General features: G+C 45.2%; 1 protein-coding gene across 12 annotated transcripts in view; it reads right to left on the bottom strand.

The window, feature by feature from the left end:
* The window catches only part of FRMD4A (FERM domain containing 4A), a 692,609-nt gene that overhangs the window by 151,627 nt on the left and 527,363 nt on the right, over positions 1 to 13,619 (bottom strand). For all 12 annotated transcript variants that reach the window (XM_008002332.3, XM_037983470.2, XM_037983471.2 and 9 more), the window contains one exon: positions 13,064 to 13,158. In XM_008002332.3, coding sequence (XP_008000523.3) covers positions 13,064 to 13,158 — 95 coding nt within the window. The remainder of the gene's footprint in view (positions 1 to 13,063; positions 13,159 to 13,619) is intronic.

Here is a 13,619-nt window from a genome sequence, read left to right on the forward strand (position 1 = left end):
TTGAACCCAGAAGGTGGAGGTTGCAGTGAGCTGAGATTGCACCATTGCCCTCCAGCCTAGGTGACAGAGAGAGACACTGTCTCAAGAAAAAATAAATAAATAGGGCGGGCGTGGTGGCTCATGCCTGTAATCCCAGCACTTTGGGAGGCCAAGGTGGGCAGATCACGAGGTCAGGAGATCGAGACAATCCTGGCTAACACGGTGAAACCCCATCTCTACTAAAAAACACGAAAAATTATCTGGGCATGGTGGCAGGAGCCTGTAGTCCCAGCTACTCAGGAGGCTGAGGCAGGAGAATGGCAGGAACCCAGGAGGCGGACCTTGCAGTGAGCCGAGATCATGCCACTGCACTCCAGCCTGGACAACAGAGTGAGACTCCGTCTCACAAATAAGTAAATAAAGGGAAGAGAGTATTGTAAGTAAAATAACAGGAGCAACTTCTTCCAGAAAGCTGGGATAAATTCTGTTCTGACTAGAACACAAGATCAGGAAACAGAAGGTCTGGGTGCCAATGTCATCTCTGCCCATGCCTGATAATGTCCCACAGGTACCACGATGTTTCAAACCTCTGTTCCTTAGCTCATGCTGTTCCTTCGTCCCAGTATGCCCTTCCCTTCCTTCTTCCCCAGCCCATCCTGCAGGACTCAGTTCTCATGTCTCTACTCCAGAAAGTCTTCCCACACCACACACCAGGTGGGACGGGAGGTCCTCCTCCAACCCTTACAGCACCCACCCTGGGGGCTCACCCACGTCTGCACTTCCCAGTCTACAGAACTGTCTCTCTATGCATTCATTTTCCCCAGCTGACTTTTTTTTTTTTTTTGAGACAGAGTGTCACTCTGTCGCCCAGGCTGGAGTGCAGTGGTGTGATCTATGCTCACTGCAACCTCCACGCTCAGGGTTCAAGCAATTCTCCTGCTTCAGCCTCCTGAGTAGCTGGGACTACAGGCACATGCTGCCACGCCCAGCTATTCTTTTGTATTTTAGTAGAGACGGCGTTTCACTGTGTTGCCCAGGCTGGTCACAAACTCCTGAACTCAGGCAATCCACCTGCCTCAGCCTTCCAAAGTCCTGGGATGACAGGCGTGAGCCACTGTGCCCGACACCAGTTGACTTTTTATATCTGGAAAATGCCACAAGATCTACCTCATGAGGAGAATGTGTGCATGTCTGGTCAACTGGAATGTGTCCAATTATCTTAAGCTGCAACCACTTCCTTCCTGCCTCTGAAAATGCCCCCAAACTCTGTGGGTCTTCTCTTGGGGCTCAGCCTCCTACAAGCACACCATGTATATGGCGTGTGCCTGGCCTTCACTCATGCTGCCTCTCCTCCTTGGAACTAGAGAACCATCTCTCCATCCCTTTATCTGAATGTTCAGCCATTGTCCAAGGCTGAGTTCAGTCTTACTTTTTGTGAAGTCTTCCTTGATTGCCTAAGTCTGGCGTTTCTTTCAAACTTCTCTAGGGCTTCTGGTTTATATCATCTTCAAGGCATCTGGCATAATCTTGTACAATTAGTTATTTTTTAAAAACGTGACCTGGGCTGGGTGAGGTAGCTCACCGTCTGAAATCCTAGCACTTTGGGAGGCCGAGGTGGGCGGATCACGAGGTCAGGAGTTCGAGACCAGCCTGACCAACATGGTGAAACCCCATCCCTACTAAAAAAAAAAAATACAAAAATTAGCCAGGCGTGGTGGCACATGCCTGTAATCCCAGCTACTCAGGAGGCTGAGGCAGAAGAATTGCTTGAACCCAGGAGGCGGAGGTTGCAGTGAGCTGAGATGGCACCACTGCACTCCAGCCTGGGCGACAGAGTGAGACTCCATCTCAAAAAACAAAACAAATAAACAAAAAACATGACCTGTCTCTCAATGATCAGTTTTCAACATTTATAGAAATTATCCCCCAAAACCTAGCACAGTGTCTAGCAACTGTTAGGTGCTCAAAAGAAGTATTTGCTCATTGATTTGAATGAATACCTGCAAGAGCAAGGCATCCAATGACAATGTAGACTTAAATATTCATCTTTTTTCTTACCATATTTCATGACAAATAGTCTGATGGGGAACAACCTTTTCATTATTCTTACAAGACAAGGCTTTGAATCACCCACAGACTGGAATGATACAAAAATACAGTGATTCTTCTCTGGCCACCAGCTCAAAGAATAAGGAGGACCTGAGAGAGAGAATATTCCATTTGTGGAATATTCAAGATTAGTCAATGGTCCAGGCTTGAGATATCCTCATCCCAACCCATTGGCACACGAGTGACCACACACGCTGCAAGAGATTAGACTTAGGTCCCCGCGGGTCACCATTCACATGTGATGAACTTCAAGGTGGGGACATGTCTCGTGAAGGGACGCAGATAGATGTCATTTGGATTCCAGTCTGTTGGGTTTATGCACTGCCAATTCTTCTTCATCCACAGAGGACAAACCGATGGATTTCCCTTCTAGAAAACTTTATTCCCCACATTAAACTTTTTAAAAGAATGACTTTTTAAGCAATGAATTTGACTGGCAATTCCTTTGTTCCCGGCCATCTATTGGTTTAACAATTATCAAGCAATTAAATAGACTAGAAAGGAAAGTAAGAAAATGGGCCAGGTGCAGTGGCTCACGCCTGTAATCCCAGCACTTTGGGAGGCCATGGTGGGTGGATCACGAGATCAGATTGAGATCAACCTGGCCAAAATGCTGAAACCCCGTCTCTACCAAAACTACAAAAATTAGCCGGGTGTGGTGGCGCATGCCTGTAGTCCCAGCTACTTGGGAGGCTGAGGCAGGAGAATCGCTTGAACCGGGGAGGCAGAGATTGTAGTGAGCCGAGATTGCACCACTGCACTCCAGCCTGACAACACAGTGGGTCTCTGTCTCAAAAAAAAAAAAAAAAAAAAAAAGGTCAGGAAGCAAAGAGAACATGGAAGCTGGAAGCTGGAATGACTTCTACATGATCCTACACGGAATAGTTGGCCTCTGAGGACAAATGACACTCCTTCCTCCACTTTCCCTGCTTGAACTCAAACACTCCAGTCCTGTGAGGGGATCACGATGTGTGGCCTTGCGTGGCTCCAGTGGCCGGTGGAGAGGCAGACTTTCCCAAACCTGGAGTCCTCGGACCCTCAGGAGGAAGGAGGTCAGCTGTCTCCATTTTAAGGGCTTGTAAAAGTCTCTCACTGAAGGCTGCTTATAAAGGCAGACTGAAGGGACATGTGACCCATCCAAGGCCCTTATGAAAACTGCCCACTATTTGGGCAAAAACTGAAAGATGGATTAAAAAGTGAACTGGAAACCATAATTCTGGGGCCACCACTTTTGGCTGCAGCACTTGTTAAAATGTTGTTTTCGGCCGGGCGCGGTGGCTCATGCCTGTAATCCCAGCACTTTGGAAGGCCGAGACGGGCGGATCACGAGGTCAGGAGATTGAGACCATCCTGGCTAACACGGTGAAACCCCATCTCTACTAAAAATACAAAAAATTAGCCGGGGGTGGTGGCGGGTGCCTGTAGTCCCAGCTACTTGGGAGGCTGAGGCAGGAGAATGGCGTGAACCCAGGAGGTGAAGCTTGCAGTGAGCTGAGATCGCGCCAATGCACTCCAGCCTGGGTGACAGATGAGACTCTGTCACACACACATACAAAATGTTGTTTTCTGCTCATCTCGAAGTCACATTTCCTGTACTCTACAGGGTCAAGAATTCCACACTGCAAAAGCTTTTGCTTTCCTATTAAACCTTTCACAGTCCTGACATCAAGTGCTTTCCTCAAACCTTTTGATTCTTTTGCATTAGGATGGGATGGAACGCAAAGTGGTAAAGAGGCATTTCTTTTATACAGTTTAACTAAGAGACACCTGATAGCTTGGTTTTCATGATTCTCATTGATTTTTCATTTGAGAATGCACTTCATTGCCTTTGCCAATCATAACATACACACAGACACACACACACACACACACACACACACACACACACACAAAAGCATCCCAGCAGCCACTCAGAGTATTTTTGTTATTATGTGACTGATAACTATCTTTAAAGCTGAGCAAGATAACGCTCATTTGGTTTATGGTTGCAGTAGGTCAAACTGTCAGGTCAGTAATAAATTTGCAATTGCTTCTGGGCAATAGAAATTGGATGCATTCATTTAACAGATTGCTTTTAGCTTCTACATATAAAACAAATAGATTTTTGGTTCAAGTGTTGGCACCTTCAATAGCGATGGCCTCAGGGAGAGCTTTGTTTATAGTTACTGGAGGGTGGAGGTGTGTGATAAGTCTATCTGAAGCCGTCACTTTCCAGATCCAGGGGGAGAATGATACTGCCTGGCTTCTAGATGTTTTTATTGTAACAGGCAATTTCATATGGAATGATTTCTACAGAAAGCCAAAGCGAGAGATGAAGTTCCTATATGTTTATCTATTTAGAGACAGGGTCTCACTCTGTTGCCCAGTCTGGAGGGCAGTGGCGCAATCATAGCTCACTGCAGCCTTGAACTCCTGGGCTCAGGTGATCCTCCTGCCTCAGCCTCTGGAATAGCTGGAACTACAGCCACATACCACTGCACCTGGGTAATTTTTAAAAAGTTGTGTGTGTGTGTGTGTGTGTGTTTTTTTTTGTACAGACAGGGTCTCGCTATGTTGTCCAGGCTGGTTTCAAACTCCTGGCTTCAAGCAATCCTCCCACTTCAGCCTTCCGAAGTGCTGGGATCACAGGTGTTAGCCACCACACCTGGCCAAGTATATGAAATGCTTATAGATGTTGCTGGATGGAGGTAGGGAGAGGAGCTCTTCAAATGGAAGAATGTTGATGTATTTAGTATCCTTGTCTTGTAGTGTGTGTGTTCATCAAGGACAGACCAGGCACTTTGGGAGGTCGAGGTGGGCGCATCACCTGAAGCCAGGAGTTTGAGACCAGCCTGGCCAACATGGTGAAACCCTGTCTCTACTAAAAATACAAAAAATTAGCTGGGCGTGGTGGCAGACGCCTGTAATCCCAGCTACTAGGGAAGCTGAGGGATGAGAATCACTTGAACCCGGGAGACAGAGAGTGCAGTGAGCTGAGACTGTGCCACTGCACTCCAACCTGGGTGACAGAACAAGACTCCATTTAAAAAAAAAAAAAAGGACCGACCAGTGATACCGATTTCACTATAAACCCTTAACAACACAGGAAGGTTAAAGTAGGGTGTATACTGGGGACACCAGATTACTAAATCCGGGGCTCTCTAGCCCAGGAGAAATTGTTGGCTCCACTATGTTTTCTTAAGTCTATTCCAAATTTTCTTTTTAAAAATATTTTATTTTAGTTTTTTAGAGACAGAATCTCATTCTGTTGCCCAGGCTGGAGTGCAATGGTGCAGTCATAGCTCACTGCAGCCTTGAATCCCTGGGCTCAAGTGATCTTCCCATCTCAGCCTCCTGAATAGCTGGGACTACAGGTGCACACCACCACTCCTGGCTAATTGAAAACAATTTTTTTTTTTGTAAAGTAGGGGTTTTGCCATGATGCCCAGGTTGGCCTCAAACTTCTGGCCTCAAGCAATCTTCCCACCTCTGCCTCTCAAAGCACTGGGATGGCAGGCATGAGTCACCGTACCTAGACCCCAATTTTCTTTTCTAGCAGCTTCTGCACCATGTTTAGTGAATCACTTCCTAATCTACAAACACAAGCTCAACAAGGAGTCAAGCACCGGTGCTTTCTGGATCTCTAGTGGTTAACAGAAGATACTAAATAAATATTTGTTAAGAGAATGAATACAGCAGCTTCACAATATGCCCCACAGATCCATATTCTTGTAGGTTCAGGGACTGCTGTATAGACACAGCTCCCATCCTAAGTAAACAGTCTCCATATTAAGAATTCACTCTGCTCACCTGTGCCAGGTTCCCAGCTCCCTCTGGTCATTTGCATTGGGAAAGAAAGGAGGGAGAAAGCCGCATCCCTAAGCTCTCCTTGGAGGGCACCGTTCTTTTTTTATTTATCTTAGCTGTACACAGAAAGAGCTATGCTCAAGCACTTCTCTGGTCACTAAATGTAAGGTACTGTTGTGTGTTTGCCGTTGTTTCCGACAACACAGCATGGGTCGTCTGAGAGGTGGTAATGAACACTGAATGCTGCGCTCCCAGAAGCAGTTATTACAAGCCAGGCACGGAGGCTGCAGCCACTGACTTTCTCCTCTCTCACCATCCAGCAGATAATATGTGGAAATCCCAAACCTATTTCTAAATAAATTGCTTTCCCAGAGCTGTGTCTTGCGGTTGTTTCTTCTGCAACTGGAAAATTGCTTTTCTATTTTGTTTATTTTTAAATTGTAGATAAGCTTGTGGCCAGGAATGCTGAACAACTGAACCCTTTGCAGAGGCCCTAGCCAATGCCAGTCATGGGTGAAGCAAACGCAAGGACACAAGGACAGCACAGACCCGAGCTCACTCCCATGCACCAGCGTTCCTGGCACTGGTTCTAAAGATGCATCTTCAATGAGTCAGGCCTTTTTCTTTTTCTTTCTTTCTTTCTTTTTTTTTTTTTGTTGAGACAGAGTCTCGCTCTGTCGCCAGGTGGGAGTGCGGTGGCACGATCTTGGTTCACTGCAATCTCCTGCCTCCTGGATTCAAGCAACTCTCCTGCCTCAGCCCCCCAACTAGCTGGGATTACAGGAGCCTGCCACCAAGCCCAGCTAATTTTTGTTTTTGTTTGTTTTTTGAGTAGAGATGGGGTTTCACCATGTTGGCCAGGATGGTCTTGATCTCTTAACCTTGTGATCTGCCTGTCTCGGCCTCCCAAAGTGTTAGGATTATAGGCATGAGCCACCGCGCCCAGCCAGGCCATTTTAATGTTAACAGTTTGAGTAAATCAGACTTCACAGACAGCACCAATCAGGTGATTCAATTAATTAGGATATAGTCTGCTGAAAGAAAAGATCCTTAATTGTTTGCCATCTAGGTTCTTAAACTAACATCCTGGCCACAGGATGTCTGTGAGCACTCTAAAATTTAAGCACAAATTTATTTTGTATGTAAACTTTTATGAAGGAAAGGGAATATAACTTCAAATTTCTTTTTTTTTTTTTTTGAGACGGAGTCTCGCTCTGTCGCCCGGGCTGGAGTGCAGTGGCCAGATCTCAGCTCACTGCAAGCTCCGCCCCCCGGGTTCATGCCATTCTCCTGCCTCAGCCTCCCGAGTAGCTGGGACTACAGGTGCCCACCACCTCGCCCAGCTAGTTTTTTGTATTTTTTTAGTAGAGATGGGGTTTCGCTGTGTTAGGCAGGATGGTCTCGATAACTTCAAATTTCAAAGGGGGCTGTGATGAAATGAGAGGTTAAAAGCTGCTTGTTTTCTTTTTTTTTTTTTAAGAGATGGGGTCTGGGGTCTTGCTCTGTTGCCCAGGCAGGAGAGCAGTGGCGCAGTCATAGCTTGCTGTAGACTCTAACTCTCGGGCTCAAGCAACTCTCCTGCCTCAGCCTCCCAAACGTGTTGGGATTACAGGTCTGAGTCTCAAGCCCAGCCCATATTATTAACTGGTATGTGAAAATAAATTCTAACTATACCTGTCTTTTAAATTTGGAGTAATGGCTAACCAAGTTTCTTCTCTTTCTTCCTCAAATTTCTAAATACTTTTTAAAGGCATTAAAAAAAAACCCAAAACAAAAATCAACAACAAAAGACACTTATTTACAGCATACAACAAGCAATTCTTAAAATCTATGACAGGAGATTCAAATTAAAATTTAAACAGATTATGACAATCATTACTTCAACATGGGTGTGTTTGATTATTTCTGCTGAATAGCGTAAAAGTTGTTTAGTTATAGGCTATAGCTTCTGATAACGGGATCTTCCATTCCCACCTCACCCCCTAGCCCACAAGTTACCTCTTGATTTTAATTAGTTTTGTTGTTTTTGAGATGAGGTCTCACTCTGTCACCTGGGCTGGAGGGTGGTGGTACAATAGTAGGTCACTGCGGTCTTGAACTCCTGGGCTCAAGTGATCCTCCTGCCTCAGCCTCCTGAGTAGCTGGGACTACAAGTGCACCACCAAGGCTTGCTAATTTTTATTTATTTATTTATTTATTTATTGTTTGACAGATTCCCACTCTGTCACCCAGGCTAGAGTGCGTGGTGTGATCTCGGCTCACTGCAACCGTGACCTCCTGGGTTCAAGCAATACTCATGTGTCAGCCTCCCGAGTAGCTGGAATTACAGGCACACACCACCACGCCCACTTAATTTCTATATTTTTAGTAGAGACGGGGTTTTACCATGTTGGGAAGGCTGGTCTCGTACTCCTGACCTCAAGTGATCTGCCACCTTAGCCTCCCAAAGTGCTGGGATTACAAGCGGGAGCAACAATTTTTTTTTTTTTTTTTTTTTTTTTTTTTTTTTGTGGTAGAGATGGGGTCTTGCTATTGCCCTGGCTGGTCTTGAACTCCTCCCGGCTTCAAGGAATCCTCCCACCTTGGACTCCCAAATTGCTGAAATTATAGGCATGAGCCACTGCACTCAGCCCACAAGTGAAAAAAAAAAAAAAATTGAAATGTGGGTCTTAAAACAGCAATAGAAATATTTCAAAAATAAAATGTAAAAATGAGTTTCTCTAGGGGATGGATGCCAGTGTTTGATAAATGAAAATCTCAGTTACCCTATTTGTACACCTGGAAACATTAAACCTGAACTTCCGAGCTGGTTCTCATACTGTTAGGAACGGAAGTTAGAAGGGAGATAGTCTGTAACTTTACAGGCTCCTGGGATGAGTCGTTGCTAGCCCTCAACATTCAATGCTGAAGTACAATCAGCTTTTCTTCTTTGCTCTGGAGGGAGAGAGTAAAAGAAATACTGCAACATTCCCACTGTCTAGAATAGGGGTTTTCAAATTTGCCTGTACACTAGAATCAACTGAAGAAGCTTTGAAAATTAATGCTCAGGTCACACCCAGGCCGATTCCACTGGAATTTCTAGGGGGTAGGTCCCAGGCACTGGTATTTTATAAAGTGTCCCAGGTATAGCTAAGGTTGAGATCCATAACTCCAGCAAAATATAAATTTTTTTTTTTTATTTTTTGAGACAGAGTCTTGCTCTGTTGCCCAGGCTGGAGTGCAGTGGCATGATTTCGGTTCACTGCAACCTCTGCCTCCCGCGTTCAGGTTCAGATTCTCCTGCCTCAACCTCCCAAGTCACTGGGATTACAGGCGTGTGACACCACGTCTGGATAATTTTTTGTATTTTTAGTAGAGACGGGGGGGGGGGGTTTCACCGTGTTAGCCAGGATGGTCTCGATCTCCTGACCTCGTGATCTGCCCACCTTGGCCTCCCAAGGTGCTGGGATTACAGGCATGAGCCATCGTGCCCAGCCAATAATTATTTTAACATCAGATTTATACCTGGCGCTTGGTTAGTTTCAGGATGTTTTAAAGGCTGCCAAAATGTCATTGTTTGCATATGTCACCATGATTCAGATAATTTATATAGATGACCACCTGTATCTCTTTTTATGAGGACAGAGTTAGTAAAAGTAAAAGGAGGCCAAATGCAAATGAATCCTGGTACAGAAGAGAGCATTTGTAAAAAAAAAAAAAAAAACTGGGGAAATTGGAATCAGGTCTGTAGTTTAGTTAGTAATATAATACCAATGTTCATTTCTTAGTTTTGATTAAAGTAACATCATTTGCAAGATGTTGACATCTGTTGGAGTTGGGCGGAGGGTGTAAAGGAACTCTCTAATGATTGCAATTCTTCTTTAAGTCTATTTCAAAATTAAAGTTAAAAGATTAAAAAAAGAGAAAGCAGGCCTAGTATTAATGCTGTAAAACTGTTGATTGCTAACAATATTAAACATTCTTGGGCATAAGTTCTTACACTGTGACTTAGATGCTTTATTAATGAATACAACTTATGGGGTGAGAGAAGCTTAGAGAAGTTTCCAATTTCCTGTCTACATTCTGCTTTATATATATTTTCTCCAGTTTCATCTGGATCCCACAAAATGTCAAAAGCAGTTAATTCTGAAAACGTCTGACAATATATGGCCTAGAGTCACACATTCTACTATTTAGAAATTCTTTTTTTTTTTTTTTTTTTGGAGACAGAGTCTCACTGTGTTGGACTGGAGTGGAGGCTGGAAGTGCAGTGGAACAATCTCGGCTCACTGCAACCTCTGCCTCCCAGGTTCAAGTGGTTCTCCTGCCTCAGTCTCCCAGATAGCTAGGATTACGGGTGCATGCCACCATGCCTGACTGATTTTTGTATTTTTAGTAGAGATGGGGTTTCACCATGTTGTCCAGGCTGGTCTTGAACTCCTGACCTTAGGTGATCTGCTCGCCTCGGCCTCCCAAAGTGCTGGGATTACAGGTGTGAGCCACCGCGCCCAGCCCACTATTAGAAATTCTACTCTTAGTAATGATCATGCTGCTGGTAAGAGTATCGTGCACATGTATGGCACTTTACAGTTTATAAGTGCTTTCCACGTGTTAGTCTTGTTTTATTTGCATTAGGAAATAGACAAGTACATGTGATACACCACAGGCTGTCATAAAGAATGGAACTACGATCGCATTTTACTATAAAACACACAGTGTAGCACCTGTATAAAGCAGACACACACATGCTCACAATACACATGTAGAATTAGAAAACACGGTCATAAAACAATCTTGCTGTAGTGTCCCGTGATACAGAGCAAGGCTGGGGGAGGTAGTACTGTTAGGCTAGCGCTTACTACCGAGGAATCACCAAGCCAGAGCAGGTGACACCCAAGGGCACTATTTTGCAGGGGAAGTTTTTATTCTTCTTTCCTACCAGGTAAAGGAGAAAAGTTCAGACAACCAAAGAGACACTCACAATGTCTGTTGGCCCTGGCATTGTCCCGCCAGGACTGACAGCCCCTGAGTCGTGGCCTCCCCACTGCCCAGCCTTGAAGGCGCCAGCTCTTCACCTCCTCTGGGCTCCTGACACCTGCCCTTTCCCCTGATGCCCCAGGCACATCTGCCAGTTCTTTTTCAGAAATATTTTGCCAGCTCCAGCGGTTTTCCAGTGACCTCCTGCTGGCTGGCTGCCACTGCTTCTGTGGCCGGAGAGACCCTCCCGCCGAGACTCTGGGGCAGGTGATCGAAGTGGCTGCACTTTCTCTGGATCATGCCAGAAGGATGGCTCACTCCTCTTCATCACCGCCCCCCACAGAGCCTCCACGAAGCCAGCTCCACTACTAGACAGGGCAAGACACTTTTATCCAGCCTGGCTTCTATGCACGCATGCACGCACACATGCACATGCTTTCCTGGTCAGCACGGAGAGCCAGGAGAGCTGAGACCTGGAGCGTACCGGCTTAGCTGGATGGGGAAGCTGGACTTGGCTGTGTGCAGCCCCTGCTGTGATGTGTGGCTTTGGTGCTCTCAACCCTCCTGGGAGATGAGTGACTTTCTACCTAGGTCCCATTCCTACCCATCAGTGCTGTTAGGGCAGTGATCCGAAACGTTCTGCAGACGCACATCATCTTCCCCTTCAGCCCAGGATCACGCGCTCATTTTTCAGTTCTTGTTTATTCAAAAGGAAAGCCTAATCGGGGCTCCTCTAGAGTTCACGGGATCTTTTAGCAAACTTACATGGGAAATGTGAACAATGGGGCTATGATTAATTGAAACTTAGGGTTTCCTTCTGATTAGTGAAAACAGTCTCAACAGCAATTTAAGTGGTTTACAGTGATTCTCAGGAGAAAGGGGAGAGAATAATCTACATTTGTAAAAGTAATTGTTCTACATGTGCATTTGTTGAAAAGCTTTTAAAAAATTGTAGTGCTGAGTCCTTCCCCTCACAGCCCTGAACTTTTCCCAGCTGGGCTTACTTGGCCCTGCCTGCGATTCCTCCTGCCCACGGACAGTCACTCCCACCTGCGTTCCAGTTCCCTGCAGGCTCCAGGACAAGGGGCTGACCTTGCTCCTCCCAGCTTTCTCGAGGACGATGTGGCTTTGCTCCTGCTGCCTGCTCTCTGAACACACCACAGCCTGAAATGTCCCTGATTGACAGGGTGACCAGATGGTCCAGTTTGCCCAAGACAGTCCCAATGACACCCCCTTTTGTTCAGTGTCTCAATTTGGATAATAAGTCATAGGACCACCCTGTCCACTTGCAGCTCGCCAAGGTCAAGTATAGCCACGTGCAGGGACATCTGGTCGCCTCCCTCACTGGCCCATGTGGATGCCCACCTGTTCTTGCTTCAGTGGCACCACCTGATTCCCGGGGCCTGGACTCCCCTGTACTGTCTCGCCCGGCCACTAACCTAACACTGATCTATTAATAGTTTAGGAAATCATCTCTGTAATTCTGAAGATCTGGAAGAGAGTGAGAGAGTGTGTGTGTGTGTGTGTGAGAGAGACTGTGTGTGTGTGCACAGAGGAAAGAGAATTATGAACTATTTTCTTAGAATACCTCATTTTTATCTAGAAATCTATACAGGTATTCACCATACTCTTTTGATAACAGTACACGAAAAAGAAAATGGAAATTTTAGTAAGGATTTTCCTTACTCGTATTACAAAACACCACTTTATAGAGCCAAACTGAAAAGACCCTTGAAAGCAAATATTCTTCTCATCAGATAAGTGATCTGAATTTTTAATTTTCATAGTTGCTCTATTTCAGTTTAGACACTGAAACTGCACAGGTTATTTTCATTTTGAATTTATCATCAAATTCACTTCCTGTTATTGTTATCCCAACAGTAGAGAGCAATGTTTCATTTCCAGAAGTTTTCATTTAACTTAAACAAAAAACAAACCCACATAGATCCACTTAAAAAAAATACACATTTCAGTCTGAACACAAACCTGCTTGATTAGAAGAACCAGTTTACCTAATAATTTTATAATATTAGCATCACCCTAATTATATCCTTTGGCTGTACCAGGCATGACCACAAGGCCTTTGAAATTCGGATGATGAACTTGGACTGACCCCAGACCATGGGACCCAAGTGGCCTGCAGCTGATTCCGCCACTGACAGCTGGAGTGGAGCAGTTTCGGGTTCTGCACTGACTTCCCCTTCGGGCTGTGGGGGCTCAAGGCAGTACTTACGTTTCATCTGTGAATGCTATTCCAAAGTACTCCTTTTCCTTCAGATTGAAGTGAGAAGACACAAGGTCAAGAAGCTCCTTGGCCAGCAGCTTGGGCTGCAAGGAGAACACAATGGAATAAGCGTAAGTGATGAGAGACTGCTTTTCCTAAAATATGCATCTCAGGTTCCCATAATTTTTTCAATGAAATGTCACAAAGCTCAAGCATTTTGAAGCAAATGATTTTTATAAACCCAAATAGACAATGACACTGATGAGCACACAGCCAAGTCAAAGGTTATCAACACGTAGAGATCTTCTGTTTTATTATTTCCTAGAAGGTTTATATATATATTTTTAATTGAGATGGAGTCTCGCTCTGTCATTCAGGCTGGAGCGGTGCAGTGGCATGATCTTTGCACACTGCAACGTCTGCCTCCCGGGTTCAAGCGATTCTCATGTCTCCGCCTCTGAGATTACAGGCATATGCCACCACGCATGGCTAATTTCTTTTTTTTTTCAATTTTTTATTTTTATTTTTAGGAAAGATGGGGTTTCACCATGTTAGCCAGGCTGGT

Source organism: Chlorocebus sabaeus, chromosome 9, assembly GCF_047675955.1.
Source record: "Chlorocebus sabaeus isolate Y175 chromosome 9, mChlSab1.0.hap1, whole genome shotgun sequence".
NCBI lineage: Eukaryota > Metazoa > Chordata > Mammalia > Primates > Cercopithecidae > Chlorocebus > Chlorocebus sabaeus.